The sequence below is a fragment of the Scheffersomyces coipomensis genome (genome assembly GCF_036884675.1).
Source record: "Scheffersomyces coipomensis strain NRRL Y-17651 chromosome Unknown DFJ63scaffold_6, whole genome shotgun sequence".
NCBI lineage: Eukaryota > Fungi > Ascomycota > Pichiomycetes > Serinales > Debaryomycetaceae > Scheffersomyces > Scheffersomyces coipomensis.
Window position 1 is genome coordinate 228,273 of NW_027042897.1, and position 22,706 is coordinate 250,978.

The 22,706-nt window shown below is 29.3% G+C and overlaps 8 protein-coding genes across 8 annotated transcripts; 5 read left to right on the top strand and 3 right to left on the bottom strand. All coding sequences in view use genetic code 12, as the record gives it.

The window, feature by feature from the left end:
* The first annotated feature begins 5,248 nt into the window (after positions 1-5,248).
* Positions 5,249-7,944, top strand: HAC1 (transcription factor). Its single transcript, XM_064907176.1, has 2 exons — positions 5,249-6,419; positions 7,404-7,944. Exons 1-2 carry the CDS (start codon positions 5,517-5,519, stop codon positions 7,605-7,607), a joined length of 1,107 nt encoding a protein of 368 aa, XP_064760299.1. The 5' UTR covers positions 5,249-5,516; the 3' UTR covers positions 7,608-7,944.
* Positions 7,945-8,468: 524 nt separating this feature from the next.
* Positions 8,469-9,287, top strand: DFJ63DRAFT_336854 (uncharacterized protein; the record flags this gene model as incomplete). The annotated part of the gene is made up of 1 exon (XM_064908442.1): positions 8,469-9,287. One exon carries the CDS (start codon positions 8,469-8,471, stop codon positions 9,285-9,287), a length of 819 nt encoding a protein of 272 aa, XP_064760300.1.
* A 97-nt stretch (positions 9,288-9,384) lies between these two features.
* NPL4 (Npl4p) lies at positions 9,385-11,415 on the top strand. Its single transcript, XM_064904050.1, has one exon. The coding sequence runs from the start codon at positions 9,481-9,483 to the stop codon at positions 11,236-11,238; it is 1,758 nt and encodes a 585-aa protein (XP_064760301.1). The 5' UTR covers positions 9,385-9,480; the 3' UTR covers positions 11,239-11,415.
* Positions 11,416-11,478: 63 nt separating this feature from the next.
* Positions 11,479-13,902, top strand: MSI3 (adenyl-nucleotide exchange factor). Its single transcript, XM_064907177.1, has one exon. It carries the CDS (start codon positions 11,592-11,594, stop codon positions 13,650-13,652), a length of 2,061 nt encoding a protein of 686 aa, XP_064760302.1. The 5' UTR covers positions 11,479-11,591; the 3' UTR covers positions 13,653-13,902.
* A 695-nt stretch (positions 13,903-14,597) lies between these two features.
* Positions 14,598-16,970, top strand: DFJ63DRAFT_323412 (serine/threonine protein kinase; the record flags this gene model as incomplete). Its single annotated transcript, XM_064907513.1, has 1 exon — positions 14,598-16,970. One exon carries the CDS (start codon positions 14,598-14,600, stop codon positions 16,968-16,970), a length of 2,373 nt encoding a protein of 790 aa, XP_064760303.1.
* Positions 16,971-17,002: 32 nt separating this feature from the next.
* EXO70 (GTP-Rho binding exocyst subunit) lies at positions 17,003-19,350 on the bottom strand. The gene has a single exon (XM_064904051.1). It carries the CDS (start codon positions 18,931-18,933, stop codon positions 17,035-17,037), a length of 1,899 nt encoding a protein of 632 aa, XP_064760304.1. The 5' UTR covers positions 18,934-19,350; the 3' UTR covers positions 17,003-17,034.
* Positions 19,351-21,413: 2,063 nt separating this feature from the next.
* On the bottom strand, positions 21,414-21,827 carry DFJ63DRAFT_314734 (uncharacterized protein; the record flags this gene model as incomplete). Its single annotated transcript, XM_064906414.1, has 1 exon — positions 21,414-21,827. The coding sequence occupies one exon, from the start codon at positions 21,825-21,827 to the stop codon at positions 21,414-21,416; it is 414 nt and encodes a 137-aa protein (XP_064760305.1).
* A 394-nt stretch (positions 21,828-22,221) lies between these two features.
* Positions 22,222-22,593, bottom strand: DFJ63DRAFT_336860 (uncharacterized protein; the record flags this gene model as incomplete). The annotated part of the gene is made up of 1 exon (XM_064908443.1): positions 22,222-22,593. The coding sequence occupies one exon, from the start codon at positions 22,591-22,593 to the stop codon at positions 22,222-22,224; it is 372 nt and encodes a 123-aa protein (XP_064760306.1).
* Positions 22,594-22,706: the final 113 nt, after the last annotated feature.

Here is a 22,706-nt window from a genome sequence, read left to right on the forward strand (position 1 = left end):
ACAGTAGGTCAAAGTAAATTGTAGTTTTGTAATTAGTTCATTGCAAGTGCAACTAGTAATATGAACTAAAAAAGTAAAATGGTTTAACCAGTTTATAAATAAATACCAAAAATAATTTAAACGTTCCAACACTTTTCTTTATACCAAAGGAACTAGTTGTCGCCATGTAGAATCACTAGATGTATAATTGTTTTCTGCTAATAACATTGAATGGTATATTCTAATATCATATTTATATTTAGGAAACTTTAGATACTAAGGATTTCAACAATTACTAATCATCTGGATTTTAGGACTTTTGATTTGTTTTGGATTCACTTTCCGCTTATTCGTGGTTAAATTTATCTGGTATGGTATTCTAGAGGTATGTATTACAATTCAATTTATGTTAATGATTTATTACTTTATTATGCTCATATTTGTTATATTAATTAAACTGTATTATCTAATGTAGTTATTGTATGATAATAAACTTTCCCAAGATAAGTTTTAAATAATTATCCCAAAGTCAAATCATTTTTAAACGCTATTATAATTAACCAAAATTTCTATCACTTTTTCTTTTTACAAAGTTGGATAACTGTTCGCTTCTAATGATTTCTAAATCTTATAACTATTCAATTTCTATTTAGGAACCTTTAGATGTAAATCTAAATTATACCTAACAAATAATCTAACTGTTTTGGGTCAAAATAAATATGATGGAAAGTATAGTACTCTGTGATTGATTGAAATCTTTAAGATACAACAAGCTTTATGATTTCTAATAACTTTTGAATGGTATGTGCATTTATTGGTAATCTCTTGCTTTAGAAAGGTATGTATTACAATTAATTTACTTATTTTAATACTATTTCATTTTTGTTATACCTTTAGATTACGTTGGAGAGAATTCCTAATTGTAGTTTGTAGACGATAATAATTTGATATTATTATGTAGCTCATACCAGTCCAACCAAAGCTACAGCATAACGACCTTGGTTGAAGCGTTTAAGCTCATATAAACTAATTACGTAAATGGTGTAACCAAGTAATTTGTTCTATGGATAAATTTTTTAGGCGCCTAAATTCTTTTTTAGAAATTTTTCATTCATATTTTAAATTTGATCTTCTTATTAGTTCCAATAAACAAGCATCAGTGTTTAATCATCTGTTGATTTATATTTGGATTGGTTATGGTATTTGTTGGCTTCTTCAAAATCAAACTATCTCTATTTAGGAATCTTTAGATTTACATTCATTTGAAGCTAAATCTTAACTAACATGTATTGTGTAAGCGGCAAAATTTTAGTTCACTCTGAATTGTTTATCCAATATTTTTTTGACACTGGTAAGGTTTAGAAAGGTATGTATTACGATTGATTTACTTGTACTATTACTTTATTAAATTCATATTTGTTATATCTTTATATTATTCATTAAGCTTATTATAGTTTGTAGATTATGTAAAGTTAACTAATGGTGCAGACAAACTATAAAACACTTTTTATAATAATTTTATCAAATAATTTTATCTCTTCTTTTAAATGATATCAACATCATCCTTAAAAGTTCCAGGATATAGAAAGAAGTTAAATATACCTTTCTTGTTATATCACAACATTATCATTTGGATAACTGAAACCTATTTCTATTTAGGAATCCTTTTTTAGTTTTCATTTTAGATCAGCATAATTGATATTGGATTAATTGGGAAACTGTGTCATTTATAATTAATAACTTTATTGAGTTATTTAGGCTAATTTAATTTGATCATAAATCATCTAGGTTATTGGTTAAACTTCTTTTTTGAAAGTCCATTTTTTGTTTTTCTTGACCGTTAGAATTAGGCAGTACGTATTACAATTGATTTAGTTATATTATTACTTTATTATACCCATATTCGTTATATCCTTAAATTATTTTCATAGAGTTTCTTAGTGTAGTGTTTATGTTTAGTAATTAACTTATTTCAGACTGAACTGGGATATCATATAATGATCTTGTTTGAACTAGTTAAAGCTCATATAGAATAATTTGGTATAACTAAGCTATAAAATTTAAACGCCATAAATATAAATATTTATAATTTTAAAAAAAAGTTTTAATATTTCTTTGGAATGTTTTCATCATCTTGGTTTGTTAGCTTCTCTTATTGTTAATGAATTCTGGTGGAATGATTGATACAAACGAAACTATCTATTTAGGAACCATTAGATTAACTTTCATTTAGATCCATTTTTTAATGAAATATCTTAGGCTGTATATCTACTTGAACAAGGCATGTATTACAATTGATTTACATAGTAAAATTATACTCATATTTGTTATATCGTTATATTACCCGAATACCTCTCATTCTAGTAGTTTATAACACCAATTTATCTTAACCATGATTTCTTACTCGCCACATGGTCAAACACCCCATACTTTGTTGCAAAAATGTAACCAAGTTGATAAGCTAAGATCAGAAGAGAGAATTAAGCTTTTATTATTACAAGCAATTTTAAAGTAAGCGGCTAAACATTCATTGATATCAATCAAGCATCAAGACTCTACTGATAAGAAAGAATCGATTGGTCAGTCATTTGAAATTAAATCCTGTGAATATTGACATTTCTTGAAGGATTAGCGTTATAATAAAACAACGTTTTCTTTCACATTATTCAAGGGTCCTGTTAACTCATTGACAACCTTATTGTCAATTGAACCTACAAAACTTATCCTTAGTTAACTAAAAATTTGAATCAAGATATAGTGGTTCAATAATATCAATTTGTTTTCTTGAACTATTTTTTTTTTTTTGGTTTATTTCGAATAACCGTTGGTACCCTGATTGGATTGGACTGGATCTCAGATTCTGATATTTGTTTAAACCAAGCAGACCGGGTAAGTATTACGATTCTTGCATATATACATACGTCCATTATTTTCATTTTTCGTTTTAATAACGCCCATTCGGTATTTGTAATGTATAACACACAAATAAAATAATTTATGAACTAATAATATCGGATAAACCTGGATTAACTTAAATTAAATTAAATTAAATTAAATTATCAGGTGAATAAGAGTGACAAAAGTCTAGAAGGGAATATACGTAATCGTAATCATAAACCCTAAAGTCAAAGGGAACACAACTATAGAGAAGGGAATGAAATGCAATAGATGAATAAAATTTAAATCGATACATATAACCGAACTAAAAAATAATTCATTCATAATTATTTCTTAGCTCATTTTAAGGACAAGATAATTTAAAATTAGCTGGTTTAAGAAAAATTCTATTGTTATTTAGAGTGTCTATTGTAGACTGAATGGAAGTATAGAAGGAAATACACGTAGTTTATTGTACAAAATTAGAATGATGCATTACTTATGGTCTGATAATCACAGATACTACAAAGACGCTTAATTTGGCATGGATTGTAGTTGATTCTCATCTCATCTCATCTTATCCCATCTATGATGTAGAGTTATGAAGAGATTTCTTGAGGATATGAGAGGGTTAGAGGGAATCGATGGGATATTAGACAAAGTTATGTCTTGGAAATATAGGAGTATGTAGTAAGTCAACATTCCTACAATTTAAGGTGGATATATAAATCAACTACATGAAATTTTCATTATCATTGACAGATTAGTAACAAGTTTTTTTTTTTGCGTTTTTGAGGTGAAAAATAACATGAAATTATTTTTATTCAGGGTTTAATTTAGAGATTAAGTTTGCTGATGTAGTTTAAAATTTTATTTTTATGAGGAGGAGACGAGATGTAAAAAGTTATGGGTGAATAATTTCAAAATGGGTAGAACTATGCATATGGGTTTATAACAAGAAGAAGAAATTGAAAAGAAAAAAAAATTCATCATTAATAAGGCATTTCATTTGGTTTATTATGAATTGATTGGCGCTGAGTTGAATTATTATTTAGTAAAAATAATAACTGCAATAATAAGAGATAGAAAATCCCATATGTCAAATGAAAGGAAAGGAAAGTTAGTCAACCGACAAATGACAGTAGATTGTACTAATTGAACGGAATGTTTAACCAATCAAGTAAATGATTTGAATTCAAGACATTTTTAAATAGTTGAAATTATCTTGGAAGTCGTTGGTTGATTTACAATTTTAAAAGCGGATTGGATTATTACTGTTATAGTTACTTACTGTATATGTAGATGATGATTGAGATGAGTGACAAGAAAAATTTAAACAGGTAGTATTAAAAATAAAGAATTGAATCTATCATATATAAGTTAAAAGCTTTGTGGAGTGGTTAAATCATTGTACAAAGCAGATGAAGGAAAAAAGTGCAGGTCGTGTACAGGAAATGGAAGAATAAAACTCAACTGATGTTGCAATAATTAGTTAATAATGTACGGTTAAATGTACTTGTATAATTAAAAAAATAATAGACAAAGAGAACATGAGGAGGAGAAGGAGGCGTAAATTGGCAAGGTGGCATAAAGCAGACAAATAAAGAAAAAGTAAGTAAGGAAGTAGGAATGAATGAAAGAAGGAAGGAAGGAAGGAAGGAAGGAACGGACAAGAAAGAATTCGTAAGTAATGGCAAATTAGATAGGAGTAAATAAGAAATATTGGATGTAGCAGGGAAGGGGTAGTTAAGTAAATTAAGGATAGGATAGGATAGGATAGGGATAAGAAAAGTAGTAAAGGTTAACCAAGAGTGAAATACGAATAAATGATTGTGGTAAATTTAAATTTCATGGATAGATAGATAGATACACACAGATAGATATAGACATACACATTTAGAATATGACAAGATACGAACTATTATTATTATTATTATGTCATAACCATTTGATATTATTTGCCGTTTAGGGTGGAAGTTTATGTGAGAGAATGTGTTAAATGTATGTGGAGTCAAAGTTTAAATAATAATTATTAAACCATGATTGAATCATTACGAAGTCTTTCATCATAGTATTGTCGTCTTTGATCTAGATCAGTTGGTGGTAGAAAAAGAAATTATTTACACAAAGACCTGAAATTACAAAAACAAAAGAAACAAAAAAAAAAAAAAAAAAAAAATGGTTAAAAATAAAATAAATTACACAAACTGTTTTTGAAACACACCTCCTTTTAAGAAATTATTTTTACATGACGATCAATTTGAGCAAAAGTACACGACCTTCCATAAAGTGAGCAAATTTTGTTTCTGCTTCTCCTCGTTTCTAGAAATATAAATATGGTTTGATTTGACCGTCATTTTTTATAATTGTTATTTACAACCCTTTTTCCAAATCAATCAATCAATCGATCAATCAATCAACATAGGTTGTACATACTACTACTGCTACTCAGGATAAGTATTACATCTAACCTCCCCCTCTCTATTCAGTTTATTCATTCTTCCAAGTTTCTTCTATCTTATATCTCATAAACAACACGTTGTCTACACCCATATAGATAGATCCCATACTTACACCTCCCCACCTCCTTCTTCATCTAATCAACTTCTGATCAATCAATCAATCCAAACAATCAAATCAAATCAATCACCATCATCATCATGTCTGCTTCTGATTTAGTCTCTGCTTCTAACGTTAGTACTCCTTCCAGTACTTCCATACCTACTGATCTTAACTTTAAGTCAACTTTACCTCCAAGAAAAAGAGCTAAAACTAAAGAAGAAAAAGAACAACGTCGTGTCGAACGTATATTAAGAAATAGAAGAGCTGCCCATGCTTCTCGTGAAAAAAAGAGAAAACATGTGGAATATTTAGAATCTTATGTTTTAAAATTAGAATCTAATTTAAAATCTTTATCATCAAATTTTGATTCTGTATCAAATTTATTATCTAGTAATCAATTAAATCAATTAAATTTAATTGAATTAGAAAATATAAATGATTTAAAAGAAAAAATTCATCAAAATTTAAATAGTTCAGCTGCTTCATTCAATAATAATAGTTCTAACAAGAGAAAAAGTTCAACTGGTGATGATGATTTTGAAGAAGATTATGAAGAAGAAGAAGAAGAAGATTGTGATGATGCATCAAATGTTTCGTCTTCAACTCCTTCATCTACTACTAGTCCATCTATTCAACAACAACAACCTTTGAAGAAAATAAAACTTGAACAAGAACAAACTGAAATTAAAATAAAACAAGAGGTTGATTCAAATTCTATTGATGCTATTACCACTGCTAATTCTGGTTCTTCTAATACTACCACTTCTACTACTGGTGAAAATAATTATTATAATTATTTATCTCCTGTATCAATGAATTCTCCTATGAATTCCCCAATAGATTTAACTTTATCTAAACAAAAACAACAACAACAACAATATCATCAACATCATCAACATCAACATCAACAATTCCAATATCATCATACTACCACCACTACTACCAAACAATTTGATTCTAATATGTCTTTGACTTCTGCTTACGAAATGGGGCAAAATTCAGAAGTAATTTTGTCATCATTGTCGTTATCTTCATCTTTACCATCTGGTTCAATTATCGTTGGCAAACATAATTCAAATATAAAGATTTATTAATAAATAAATGTGTACACAAATACTTAAAAAAGAACAAACTCATTCAAAATATTAACTACTGTTGTTTACTTTATAAAACCATACTTACCATTAATAATAACGAGCATTTTCCGACATCGACTATTAATGCTTTGGTTTAATTGTTTCAACATAATATTTTATCAACCTGTTTTTTAATGACAAATATCTTTTCTTTGTCTTTTTGTTTTGTTACACGAATATTTATTTCATTAATAGATTTTATAAGAATCTTTTTTTTAAATCTTGATTTATTTGTTTTATAATTATATTATTCCATACTTGAAAGTTCTCTGCTTGTCTCCCAAAGTTGTTTTAAATAACAATCAACATTCAACAAGAAAATTAAATAAAAAGGTTCAAGGTTTAAGAAAGTTAATACCTACCATTACCAACCTACCCTTATTTTTATCTTACCCAGTATCATACCATATCATACATTTTTTGAAGAAGAAAATAATTATCATTTTTAATTATAATTATAGTCTCTTAGGGATGTATATTAATTTATTTATATTAGCCAGGAGGTTAATTGTAATAAATTAATATACGTGGAAATTCCTTTTATGATTCTATTAATTATTAATTAACTTGATTCTTTATGTATATGGTTGGGAAAAGATATCCTTGAGACTACCTTTTTAATTTATCATTATTTCTTTGTTATTGTCTTGTCTTTGGTGATTGATTTATAGCATTGAAGTAACTTTTTTAATTATGAATATTTTAGAAAACTTTTAACAAGTCTTTAGTTTTTGAAGAAGAGATTATTTATAAGTTTTTATGTTTGTCAATTATTGTTTTCCACGTATATCTAACTAATTGAATTCCAACTACGTGTGTTTAAACGAAGAAGATTTCGATCATTGGTCTGCAGCACCACTCGTACCAGATTTCATTGAATCATTAGAATCAAATTTAAATTCCCCTATGATTGATTCCAAATCAATCGATGATTTATTCTTATTCACCAATATTAATACCAATCATCAACCTTTAACTTCTCATCATGATACCATGGTATCTAATGGAGCTGAAGATTTTGGTTTAAATATGGATGAATTTTTCTCATTCTAGAATTTTTATCATTTGTTTGTTTTTGTTTATTTGTTGTATATTAGTTTGGGTTTTGTTTTGTTATGTTGGTCTGATTTTTTTTATCAGTTTTTGGGCTTGCTTTTTATTATGTTTATTTGTGATATCTTTAATCTTAATTCTGTTTTTATATTTGGTTCCATTTGATATCCTTACACTTGTTAGAGAAATTATACTTTGTTATATTATATTAATTTAAAAAAATTAAAAAAATTAAAAAAAAAATTAAAAAAAAAACTCCATAAAAAACAAAGCTAGTTTTTAAAAATATCATCATCATTATTATCATTATATCCAATTCATTTTTATATTATAGTTTCTACAATTTCATCAAGCATTATCAATTATCATCAAGTCAATTTACTGTATATTTAACTGATCAGAAGTATGAGATTAGTTTTATAAGGCGCTCCATTAAGTTGTTGATGCGACTTTAATCTGTTCTGAATACGTTTTATTACGATATTGATTTTAGATTTGATTTTGATTTTAGTCTTTTGGATACGTGGTGATTTAGTTTATGATTTGTGAGTTTTTGAAGTTATGGATTTTGATTTGAATGGGTTTGATGACCGTTTATTTTGGAGTAAGTTTTAAAAAATGTTGGTTTCTCTTTCGATTGTTTGTTACCTGGTGTATATAATGTTATATAAATCCAATTAGAAGTTTAAAATTATAAATAAATAAAATCTTTAGTATATTTAAAATTGTCTTACTAGTAGTTTTCAGTAGTTTCCAAGAGTTGAGTTTCATGATACTTTATAAATACGCGCAAGTAGAAAATTACACGTTATAAATTTCAACTAACTAACAACCATTATATTACAACAACTATCACCAACAATGCCACCACAGATTGTGTTTCTTAAAGTATCCAAATCGCAATCAATCCCATTAAAGATCTTTATAAACAAATCAAATCACGTAAGTCCCAACTCAACCCAAACGACCACCACAACTAAAAGTCTTGCTATAAATGCCAAATCATTAATCACTCTCCAAAACGTCCCTATAAATTACTTCCATATCCGATTGAGTAATAATTATTTACAAAGTTTGATTGAGACTCAGATCCGGGATGTGTTTGTTAAAGTATTGTTTGAAATGGGGTTGGATCAAGTATGTAGTGTTGGGATAAGTGGGAAAGTTAGTATTAGTTCTATACTTCGATTTAATTCTACATCAGCTGTATTCACCAATCCATTAGAGACAAGTAATACGACAGAGAAGGGGGAGAAGAAAGTACGGTATAAATTCACCATACCATTATTGTTGATCATCAGTCTTCGGATTCATTTTAATAAATTATCAAAGGGGGATATCACCTATTTGCATGGTATTAATATTTTATCTTCCACCAATCCTTCGTTCAAGCTTATCAAACCGGAGAATCAATTCAGTCTACTTGTGAAGAAACAATCGTTTAAGGAGATACCGATTGAAGAAGATGATATACAGGATGAACCAGTGGTGTTGGTTGAAGATGATGATTTAATGGTTGTCCCTGATGATGAAGTGAATGATAAAGAGGATGGGGATGAAGAGGATGAAGGTGATACGAAAGGTATAGATGATAAGAAATCTTTACATTATAAATACAGAAGAATACAGATCTTCAATAGTATAGCTCATAGTATTAAATTATATATTATTGAATCATAAAGTAGAGTAGAAGTTAATGAATATAATGATGAAAACGTATATACAATTCTCTCTCACTGCAAATTTATTGGAGGCAAAAATAAAAATCGTAAAATTCAAAAATTATAACTGACCGTCAGATCAACTATTACTAACCACTATCTTACCGCAACACAGCTTTCAACATAACTATCAACATATCATACTCATCATCATGTCCATAATACTTAGATTCAGATCCAAAGATGGGATGTTTAGAATCTCATCGAATTTGAATGATGATTTCTTAATCACTCTTGAACAAGTATTACCTATATTACAACAGAAATCTCCATCCATAGACTTACAATCAATTTCTATAAGTGATAAACCTAATGTCAAGGGTCAATTGGCTAATTCATTATGTGGGAAGTCTATTCAAGAATTAGGATTTAAGAATGGGGATTTATTATTTGTTAGTTATGAATTGGAAGAAGGGGCAGGGGATTCATCTGAAGTTCCAGCTGGTGCTGCTTTACTGAGTTCTACAACTGCCGCCACCAATCATCACGTCTCCATCAATCCTATTCAAGTTCCTTCATCTGGACCATTAAAATCCATCAAACAATTACCTATTGATGACGAATTGGAGAAACAAGATGGATTAATTAAACGTCCTTTGACTAAATTTTGTCAACATGGTGTAAAAGGTATGTGTGAATATTGTTCACCATTACCACCTTGGGATAAAGATTATCGTAAAGAACAAAATATTAAACATATGTCATTTCATTCCTATTTAAAAGAAATTGATCAAACTAAAAATAATAAATTTAATAATAGTTCATATATCGCTCCATTAGATGAACCAAATTTTAAGATTAATTTACATTGTCCAAGTGGAACTCATAAACCTTATCCTAGAGGGATCTGTTCAAAATGTCAACCTAATGCCATCACATTACAATTACAAAAATTCAGAATGGTAGATCATGTCGAATTTTCCGATTCATTAATCATGAATCAATTCATTGATGTTTGGAGACATACTGGTGTTCAAAGATTTGGTTATTTATATGGTAGATATGAAGCATTTGATAAAGTTCCCTTGGGGATCAAAGCGGTGGTGGAAGCTATTTATGAACCTCCTCAACATGGTGAATTGGATGGAATTACTTTATTACCTTGGGATAATGAAGCTGAAGTTGATGCTATTGCTAATGAATTAGGGTTATATAAGGTTGGGATTACTTTCACTGATTTAACTGATAGTGGATTAAAAGATGGTACTGTACTTTGTAAAAGACATAAAGATTCATACTTTTTAAGTAATTTAGAAATCTTAATGGCTAGTAAATTTCAAATTAAATATCCTAATGCTACTAAATTCTCATCATCAGGTCAATTTTCATCTAAATTCGTTACATGTGTTATAAGTGGAGGATTACAAGGCCAAATTGAACCTCGATCATATCAAGTATCAATTGAAGGCGAAGCCTTAGTTAAAGCAGATATTATAACAGGATCAACTCAACCTTCACAAATTTATGTTAATGGAACTAATGAAACAAGATATGTTCCTGATATTCAATATCTGAAATTGAATGAATATAATTTAGAGATTAAAACTAATGCTAAACCTACATTCCCAGTTGAATTCTTATTAGTATCATTAACTGATTCCTTCCCATTAAATCCTCAACCATTATTTAATAATGAAGCAAATCTGATATTTGTCATTGAAAATAGAGAATTCATGGGTGATTTACAAAATTTACAAACTTGTTCTAAATATTTGAATTCGAATTTCAATCAATCATCCTTATTTAATTTCCATTTCTTAGTTTATTTATTCAAATTGAATATTTTAGGACCTCATGAATTGAAATTATTAATCAAAATCGTCAAAGATAAGGATGAATCTGATTATATTCAATTGATTGAAAGTCCAGGATGGATGACCTTACTTACTATAGTTGAACAAAGTAGTTAAATAGTATATATACCTCCCTCAATTTACGATATCTCATACCTGTTAACTCATAACTCTATGGCTATAATTAGAAGATCTTCTCGAATATTCTAGATACTTTCAGTGAACGCCCTTGCCGCAGTACTTAGCTGGATCATCTCACAAATTTGTTGAACTGAACACGCCAAATTTTAATTTTGTGGATTTTTCACTGAGAATTTTTTTTTTGGTTACCACCACCACCAACCATCATATGAACAATAAATAAATATTTATATATATTGATTCAATTGACTTTTACTTGTTTCTTTAGGAATTGTTAATTGTAAACAGTTATAGTAAGACTTATACCAATATAACATCACTATTTACAAATGTCTACTCCATTCGGTATTGATTTAGGTACTTCCAAATCAGTCATTTCAGCTGCCAGAAATGGTGGTATTGATGTCATTGTTAATGAAGTTTCCAACCGTGCTACTCCATCTTTAGTTGGGTTTGGTCCAAAGAATAGATTAATTGGAGAAAGTGCTAAGAATAAACAAATCTCCAATGTTAAAAATACCGTTGATAACATAAAGAGAATTGTTGGATTAGATTTTGATGATGCTGATTTAGAAATTGAAAAGAAATATTTCACTGTTCCTTTAGTTAAAGATGCCGCCACTGGGGGTGTTAGTGCTAAAGTCAGATTAGGTGGTGAACAAAAAGAATTCACTGCTACTCAATTATCTGCCATGTTAATTAATAAATTAAAAGATACTGCTCATAAAGAAACTAAAGCCAATCTTGAACAAGTTGCTCTTTCTGTTCCATTATGGTATAATGAAAAACAAAGACATGCTGCTGCTGATGCTTGTAGAATTGCTGGTTTAACCCCAGTTCAAATCGTCAATGAAGTCACTGCTGCTGCTGTTGGTTATGGTGTTTTCAAAGCTAATGAATTACCAGTTGATGAACCAAAAAAAATTGCTTTTATTGATATTGGTCATTCATCTTATCAAATTTCTATTGCTTCTGTTAAGAAAGGAGAATTAAAAATTTTAGGTTCTGCTTATGATAAACATTTTGGTGGTAGAGATTTCGATTATGCTATTGCTGAACATTTTGCTAAAGAATTTAAAGATAAAAAGAAGTTGGATGTTCATGAAAATCCAAAAGCTTTTTACAGAGTTTTAGTTGCTTCTGAAAAAGTTAAGAAAGTTTTATCAGCTAATTCTCAAGCTCCATTCAGTGTTGAATCTCTTATGGAAGATGTTGATTTCTCTTCTTCTTTAACCAGAGAAGAATTAGAAGCTTATGTTCAACCATTATTAAACAGAGTCAATGTTCCAATTGAAGCTGCTTTAAAAGATGCTGGTTTAACTATTGAAGATATTGATTCCGTTGAAGTTATTGGTGGTTGTACTAGAGTTCCATCCTTAAAACAAAAATTAACTGATATTTTCGGTAAACCATTATCTTTCACTTTAAATCAAGATGAAGCCATTGCTAGAGGTAATGCTTATATTTGTGCTGTTCATTCTCCAACTGTTAGAGTTAGACCATTCAAATTCAGTGATTATAATCAAGATGCCGTTACTTTTAGTTGGGATAAACAATTAGAAGATGATGAAAATGAAATAGATTTCCCAAGAGATCATAAAGTTCCAAAAGAATTTACTATTAAATTCCAAGCTAAACAAGATTTTGAAGCTTCTCTTAGATATACTGGATCACCAATTGATTCTAAACCAATTGCTAAATGGCAAGTTAAAGGAGTTGTACCAAAAGAAGGTGAATCTGAAATTGAAGTTAAATTATATGTTGGAGCCAATGCTTCAGGATGGTATACTCTTGATGCTGCTGAAACTAGAGAAGATACTTTAGTTAAAGTTTTAGTTGAACATGAAGATGAAGAAGATGCTGAACCAGAATATAAAGAAGAAAAGAAGAATGTTAAAAAAGATGATTTACAAATCATTGTTTTATCATCATCTCAATTAACTGAATCAGTTAGAAATGAATTTATTGAAGTTGAAAATGCTTTAACTTCAACTGATAAATTAGTTGCTGATACTGAAGAAAGAAAAAATACTTTAGAAGAATATATTTATGAATTAAGAGGTAAATTGGAAGATCAATATAAAGATTTTGCTTCTGAACAAGAAAAGGAAACTTTAACTGCTTTATTGTTAAAGACTGAAGATTGGTTATATGATGAAGGTGAAGATGCCAAGAAAGCTAAATATATTGCTAAATATGAAGAATTAGCTTCTAAAGGTAATATCATTAGAGGTCGTTACTTAGCTAAGGAACAAGAAAAGAAAGAAGCCAATAGACAAAAGCAAGAAGCTGCCAACACTGCTGCTCTTCAAGAAAGACTTGCTGCTTCAAGAGGTCAAAAACCAACTGAAGAAAAAGCTGCTGAACCAGAAGATATTGAAATGGATTAGATTTTTCCATTCCAATAATAAAAACTATATCAACCGTTTATAGAATTTGTGATTGATTTTTTTCCAATAATATTCATGGTCATACCTGTATGGGTGTGATTAACGAACCAAAGTCATGTTAGATTAGGATTTAATAGTAATAATATATCTATCTTGATGATATTTACTTATACATAATATTAGCTTTCTCTCTATATATATTTTAAATTTGTATGTATGTTTAATTATCTATTTATCATTGTTGTTATAAGGTAAGTAACAAGTGTAGATGTTTCCCTCATTGTGGTAGTACATGTTAACCACACATCTAGATCAATACAATTGTTGTAGTCTTATATAACCCCTGTCGGACCTTACCATACGTCATAACATCCATGCTCACTTAGATTAAGCTCGTTAACCTCCTCCACCCTCGCTCCCTCCCATACCGCAACAAAAAAAAAATTCCTTCAAATCAAAAAAATCTTTCATTCAGAAATAGAAGCAACATTTTTACAGCACAATTTCGATTACCAACCCTTCATCATCATCATTACTTTATAACCCTCACTTCCCCTTTGCTCATACCCTTATACGGGATCCTGTACCATAACAATACATCATCGATACAACCAGAGTGTATCGCGACCCCTTATCACTTTCAATCCAATCCCTAGATCGATCAAAAAGGGTTCAAATCGCATTCCCCTAACTCTCCCTATCTCAGTTTCATATTATTTAAAGAGATTGAAGAAGAGGTTCTTAACATTTGTACTATATTCCATATCTAATCTTCATATATTGTATTTAATCATCTACCACAAATCGGTAGAATAGCATCTTTCATTCTTAAATCAGTATTAATTCTTAAAAAACGTTTTTCATTCCTTATCCTAATTGTCATATATTCGTTATTATTAATAAACCATATCACATAAATACGTTCAAATCATATAGTTCTTCATAATGCCTAATTCACATAAATCAAACTTATCCCTTGCTATAAAGCAAGCGGAGAAAGAAAGTAATTCCCTTTCTCCCAGACCTAATCCTCCCAGTCGCCAGAATTCAAATACAAATACTATAACACCAAATAATGAAAGTTTGGTCCCTTCACAATTATTACCTACTTCTTTGATGCAACATAGTGCTTCGACAGTATCAACTAGTGCTTCTCTGGCCAAACAATTCAAGCCAGAACCATTATCAATTCAAACAAAGCTTGATGATAATGATGATGATAATCAAAGTGCATATAGTTTCAAATCCAGTAATGAAGTATTACAAACCATATCAAATGCCAATAAGAAAGAAGCAGCTGAAAAGTTACAGGAAGGCACTGACATTGCTGGACCTGAACATCACATTGATGAAGAAGATGAAGATGATGATGACGAAGATGATGAAGATGAAGTTAATCCTGCTGATGAAGAAGATTTAAAGGATTACGTTCCAGGAGGTTATCACACTTGTTACATTGGAGAAGAATATAAAAATGGGAAATATACCCTTGTTAGAAAACTTGGTTGGGGACATTTTTCAACTGTTTGGTTAGCTAAAGATAATGATAAAAATTCTCACGTGGCGATGAAAATCGTACGAAGTGCTAAACATTATACGGAAACTGCCATCGATGAAATCAAATTATTAGATAAGGTCACTACTTCTGATTTAAATCATCCTGGTCATGAACATGTCATTCAATTATTAGATACATTTACTCATAAAGGTCCAAATGGTGTTCATGTCGTAATGGTTTTTGAAGTCTTAGGAGAAAATTTATTAGGTTTAATCAGAAGATATAAACATCGTGGGATTCCCATTGTGTTTGTTAAACAAATTGCTAAACAATTACTTTCAGCTCTTGATTTTTTACATCGAAAATGTGGTGTGATTCATACTGATTTAAAACCGGAAAATGTCTTGATAGAAATTGGTGATGTTGAACAAATTGTAAGAATGGTTGAACATGAAGAAAATCAAAAGAAATTAGAAAAGAAATTACAACGACAACAATCAAGAAAGCTTAATAATAGTAGTAATAGCAACCTTAACAATGCCAGTCAAAATAGTTCAAACGGTGTTACTCCAAGTACTTCAATTCAAAATACACCTCTGAATCCAAAATTAAATGACATGATAGTCCTGCAATCACAATCAGGTAAATCGGTCAATAGTAATAGTTCTCCATCATTAGGTAGAAATGGTCGTGGTTCAAGACGTCAAACTTTAATCACCGGATCTCAACCTTTACCTTCCCCATTAAGAACATTTAATAAATCATTCACCAATGTTTATGGCTTAGCTAGTTCTACTGCCAATACACCAGTTAAATCATTTATTGCTGGTGAATCCATCTCTGAATCACCTTACCCACATATAGAAGAAGATGAGGATGGAAGTATAAGTGCCAACATAAGTAGCAGTTCTCATCATCATCATCATACTAACGCAGCTCCTATACTACAAGATACAAGTATGACTAATGAACATACTTTAAATAGTTCACTTTCATCAATGTCAATATCAAATACTGCATCCAATGTTGATCCAGTACAAATCCCTAATGATGATATGAGAACCCTTCATCATCATCAAGATACTACAACAACCACCACCGATATCATTAATGAAGATGAATTGATTTCCGTCAAGATTGCCGATTTAGGTAATGCATGTTGGGTGAATCATCATTTCACTGATGAAATCCAAACTCGTCAATATAGATCCCCCGAAGTCTTATTAGGTTATCATTGGGGTGCATCGAGTGATCTTTGGAGTTTTGCATGTCTTGTATTTGAATTATTAACCGGTGATTATTTATTCGATCCTAGAGATGGAAAATCATATACGAAAGATGATGATCATATTGCTCAAATCATTGAATTAATCGGACCTATCCCAAGAGCGGTATTAAAAGAAAGTTATTATACTAGAGATTTCTTTAATTCTAGAGGTGAACTTCATAGAATTTTAAAATTAAAACCTTGGGGTCTTAAAGATGTTTTAATGGAAAAATATAAATTTTCCATGCCGGATGCTTTGGAAATTGCTGATTTCTTAGTCCCCATGTTAAACATTCAACCTGAATTAAGAGCAGATGCTGGTGGGATGGTGAATCATCCATGGTTAAGTGATGCATTAGGTTTAGAAAATGTTGTGCTTGAAAGACCTGTGGGTGGATCCGGTGAAGATATTGTAGGTTGGTCTAAAGAAGTTAGTAATCAACCTCCACCTCAATCTCAACCACCGGCTCAAAATAGATATTATTATAATCCTAATGATAGTACAAAGCATCATCATACTCATAATCATGATCATGAAAATAAAAACAACTAATTAATGAATGAAATTATTATCAGTTATATATATTGTCTTCTATATATGTTCAAAATATATAAAACTATAATCTATCATTTAAAATCTTTAAGAATTGAACTTTATCATATTTGATATACTTAGTTTTATTCTTAGCAAAATCAGTATTAATAAAACTATCATAAACTTTAAAATAAGTATTACTGACTAATTTTTTAATTTCATTACCTAAATAATTTCTTAATTGAGGATCAGTAATATTAAATTTCTCATAATTCTTTAATGCTTCTTCAAAGGCTTCATTGAAATGTTTAAACATATCCTTAACCATATCTTTTTCTTTACTAGTTAAATGTTTACCGATATTGGCTGTAGATGCAATGGATGAAGTAGCAGTACTTGATCTTGGAGAAGAAGTACCAGCATTAGAAGTCATGTTATGAGCTTGACTTTTGGTGATGGTATTCATTTCATTGATTAATAAGAATGAAGCTGTATTCCAATCTTCAAGGACAAATTTAACAAATCTCTTTTTTAATTTTTCTAATCTTTCTAATCCTAAACTTCCTAATGCAGAATGTAATGAAGGAGCATGTCCTATAATGGTTTCAATAATATCTAAATATTTCAATAATGAGAAACCTTCAGATGATGATTTTTTAGAATGAATACTGGCCGAACTACTATTGGATGGTTGTGACATTCTAATTTCAATATCGATAATGATAGCATTGATCATATCGGATAATAAAGATGTTAATAAATATTCAGGACTATTATCATTGGTAATATTTGGAATCAGCGAATGACAAACACTAATGAATTGAAATGGGGGACTTTTCGTTACCCAATCACCTAATTTACATTGTGATACCAATGCTAATAATGAAGTTTTATATTCGGAGATTTTTCTTACTCTTGACATTAATTCCACCACAACCGCTTCACTTTGTACATTGGTTGATAATATTTTATAGTCGATTAACTTGAAGTATTCAAGGAACATGACATGGTATTGGATCATGAATGCATTTAATTTATATTCATAAGTCTCAAGGGCTAAATCTCCCACTATCAACTTCAAACTTGTTTTCAATCTTAATAAATGTTCAAGAATTTCAAATAATAAAGTATCATTATTAAGTAATTTTGTGGGATTTTTAAGATTAAAAAATTGAGTTAATAAGATTAAATATGAATTATTAACAAGTTCATCTAACGATTTTTCCGTTAAACTTATTAAATTATCACCTGGAAGTTCCAATTCATACAGTAATTTAGTTTCATTATCAATCATACTTATAAACCCATCCACAAATACGGCTATACCATTACTACCCTTTTCATAAGGTACATTATCCGGTCTATCTTGTGGTTCACTCGCATTCTTTAACGATCGTAAACTTTCCACTACTATTGCACTTCGAATTTTACTATATGAAATATGTTGAACTGAATCTTGTTCTTTATGATATAATGCCATGATACTTTTTATATCTTGAATTTTAGAAGGACTACTTAATAACACATCTGATCCTTGATTTAATAATCCTTGATAATAATTTTGTAATTTTAAATCAGCTTTATCAATAGTATTAGTGAAATTATTAATGATACCTCTAAATCGTTTAAATTTGCCTTGTAATTTAGCTAATAAAGACTTTGATTTATATAATGTGTCAACATAACTTTTCAAGCCAATATGTTCAATTGATTGACTTAGGATACTTTCATAGTTATTAATGATCTTAGCACTTTCACTTACTTCTGTTAATATGCTTAAACCACGATCCACTTGGTTTTTATTATTAGTTAATTTATTAACATCTTGTAAGATTGGTTTTATATTATTGGATGCATTGATGGATTTGGTGGATATGGTATGAAGTGATTTGGAAATGGATACAAATAAGTCTTTTGATTTGTTCAAGTTCTGATTTAGAACTGCCACATCAGCTTCATCTATATCTATATTGAATGACATTGTCGTAGACGTATGACTATGCTGTCAATCTAAGTATTGAGGGTGTCTTATAGGGAAACAATTAATTTAGGAATGAAAGGAAGGATCTGCAATAATCGACACCAGTGATACTTTGAATATACGATCTTCCTTATGATGTCAACACGTTTAACTTTGGTTGATTGATTAATGGGATCATCAATTGATCATGTAGAATCTTCACCTCCTCTCCATGATTGTTTTTGATTCTGCTTGAAAACTCTGGTCGTGCGAAATATTCAAAATTGTATTATTATATACAGGTTGTACTATATAAGTAGACTAATTAACTTATAAATATCCACTATTAAGGACCCTATACATTTAAATACCATAAGAGTCATAAAGAGACAAATGGCATAGTTAATGGCGTAGCCAGTACAAACCTTTACCTGAATATCATGATCTATATTTTCAGTCCTGTTGATTATTAAAGCATTTAAAGTTTTATGAGACTCATGGTTTTTACGAGTAAAGTTTAGCTTACTACGAGAACCCTTATGACGAAGCTTCAATGTCAGCTTATGGATTAATCCAACCAGAAATTATTGCATATATTGGTGTAAGTTGGTGTATTTAGAGAAATATGTCTCTTTGAATACACATAAAGCAAACGTATACTCTTATTTATCCATTAAATTGATATTATAATTACCACGACAAGATAGTGTTCCGCCAAGCAGAACATTTTACGCTAAACTTTGTAAATTTCCAGGGGTATAATTATATATTAAATGCTTTACAAAAGACAATTGTTACTAGATAATACACACTTACTTTCTTTGTTGTAATTCAATCAATGGTATCTACTTTTGTCAAACTTTTCGAATATATTTCATTAGTACACCAAAGGATTGAATAAAATGATTTAGGACTAATATAATTATTGATAATTGAATCATATTAACAATGAATGGAAATGTATTTAACCCTTCTTTAATTCTTTTAATGAAAAATTTATCATCGATTGTTCTCACTCTATTCTCATGGATGTAATAATCTTGAATATTTGGTCTTTTGTCTATATAGGTTCGTAATCTTCTATAACCTAGACCAACTTTAAACTCTCTTTGATGTTTCATATTGAGTAGTGTTTGAAGCTTTTGTTGCGGGAAAAAATAGAATGGTTAGGGAGAAACTCTCACTAAATGTGATTCCTAAGCAAGCAGATTAAAACTAAACACTTTTAGCTGCGAAACTGTCCTTGCGGTACCCAGTAAATCTAAGGAGAAAAAAAGAAGTTTAGTGAAACAATGATCCATTAGAATTAACTACCAATTCGAAGTACTATCTTCGTTAATTTGTTTATATCATCTAGTAAGAATGTCCACTTCAAGTGAATTGCATATAGTAGAAAAAAGTAATGAACATTTATGCATGTATCGCATAAATAAATTATTTGTTGAACATCGTAATCCATTGCATGTGGATCAACATAAGACATTAATCGATTTAATTCATACAACCTGTTATTATATCTTCTATATGTATTTTGTCTTTGTTGTCTCTTTTTAGAAGCCTTCGATTTCCTCTTACTTTTCATTCTAACAGAACAAACCGTTTTCTTGACCAGATTATCACGATTGGTTTGAATGAATTGAAGTATGATTATTTATTAGATTTAATAACTCATATAGTCACCATAACAAAATTTATAAGCATAACAAAATATTGCACACACTATATAGCCAATAAATTCCAGGTGAACTCATATATTTTGTTTTTCATGTATATAGTAATAAATCAGAAAAGTGACATAAGTTCAGCCAAGAACTGTCTTAACAAATTTATGGAAATGAAAAATACAAAAAGAAATAAGTAAAATACAGAAAACTTGATCTCTATGTTTTCAATTTGATGTTCAATAGTATAACTTTCATCAGATTCAACCGTTAAACCAGTAAACTCTTTCAAAATTGTAATTAAATCTTCTAAGATCATTGTATTCATACTTCTGATTATTTTAGGTTAAATGGTTTCTTTTGTAAAATAAACTAGTTGATTTCTTTTATATTTATCTATTCTTCCGTTAGCAGCATAAATTTTAGAATGTATATATTTAAATCCACAAAACCAAATATAATTAAAGAAATAATAATAATCACTATGAGATTTGAATTCACAGAATAACTTTATTAATAGCCTTTATTAGTATTCCGAATGATTGGATAACTAGCATCATAAAAATTGCTCTAGTTCCAAAACTTAAACATCTCAATAATCTGAATTTGAAATTTTCAATAGCCTTAGTTGTGACATCATTAAATTCATCTGCTAGTAAAGTGTTTATCTTTTCTCTTAACCTCCAAATATATGATATTAGCTGTTCAAATAATCCCCTCAACATTTTGTAGTGTTTATAGATTTAAATTTAAAATCTGATTTTTCTAATGATATTTTGTTTAATAGACGTTATTGATGTTAAGCAGAATAAATAGGTTTAGGGTTCCTTGGCAATGGTATTAATCAAGCGAAACTTTCAAGATCTTTTTAATTGTACTTCCAATATAGAATACCAAGACACTTGAAGCTAAACAAAAGACTGATATTTTAATGAGTAAAATGCAAAACCTAAATGATTCCAAAGATTCGATATGGAACTCGCTTAAAATTTCAATTGGATCTTGTATTTTCTTTTTAACCCTCGAATAGTTATCTTCGTGAGATGGAGCTTTAACTTTATCAACTCTTGTCTTTCTACAAGTTTGTAAATTCTTACGTTGCAGTTTCACAGTATGAGATTTTCTAATATTCATTAATTGTAAGTGATGAATGAATGAATTGATATTAGAGAAATTTAACAAATATTGATAGTGAGAAAAAGTCTCATTAAAAATAAAATTCATTTCGCAAATAAGCAGATTAAAAAAGAACATAAAAGTGGTAGTTGCGAAAACTGCCGTGCTACCAAATTCATTTGACAAAAGAAAAAAGCTACAATATAATATAATATAATATAATATCAAAAATTTAATTAAAGAAACTTTCAAAATATAAGAAAGGGGCAACTATTTAAGTTTATCTACTAAAGATAAAAATAGGAAGGAATTTTGACATCATTAAGATATTGGATTTTTAATGAGATGATACTAATGAATAAAAATATGGATATGTCCTCTAAGGAAATTAGACTAAAAGTCTTTTAACCTTTAAAAATAAAAAAATGGGAAGATCCTAAAGTATCATCAAAAATAATAAAATAAACAAAGGAAATAAATTATGTCTTTAGAACAGAAGCAGCTATTTGCGGTTACTTCAAGTATACCAACATTAATATTTTGAAACACGATTAATCAAGATCAAATAACAAATTACAGCGGTAACTATTGATAATGTTGCAGCACAACCTTTTCCAGCACCAGCATATAAAGATAACCAAAACTCAAAGAATATATTTGAAGTAATTATTTCAATTGATTTAGTACCTCTACCATAATTCTTGTATCTTCTTTGGTGAAAGTGAAACCTATCTTCAAAAGAATTTTCATCTTGTAATGCGTCATAAAGGTTATCCTTTTGAGAGACGTAGATGGTATGAGTGTTGTAATATCTGGATCTGTTAAAATCCTTTAAATAGCGTAAATTTCTGGAGTGGTAAGTACTCTCTATCGCATAACAATGCTTTGCCTTAGCTGAGGACATAATCTCAATACTTATGTAATGCAAATAGTTTTGGGTATGGATTAACCGCCAAAACAAAAAGGGATAAATAAAATTTATAATTTTTATTGAAGCTATTCATGGTTTTGGTACAA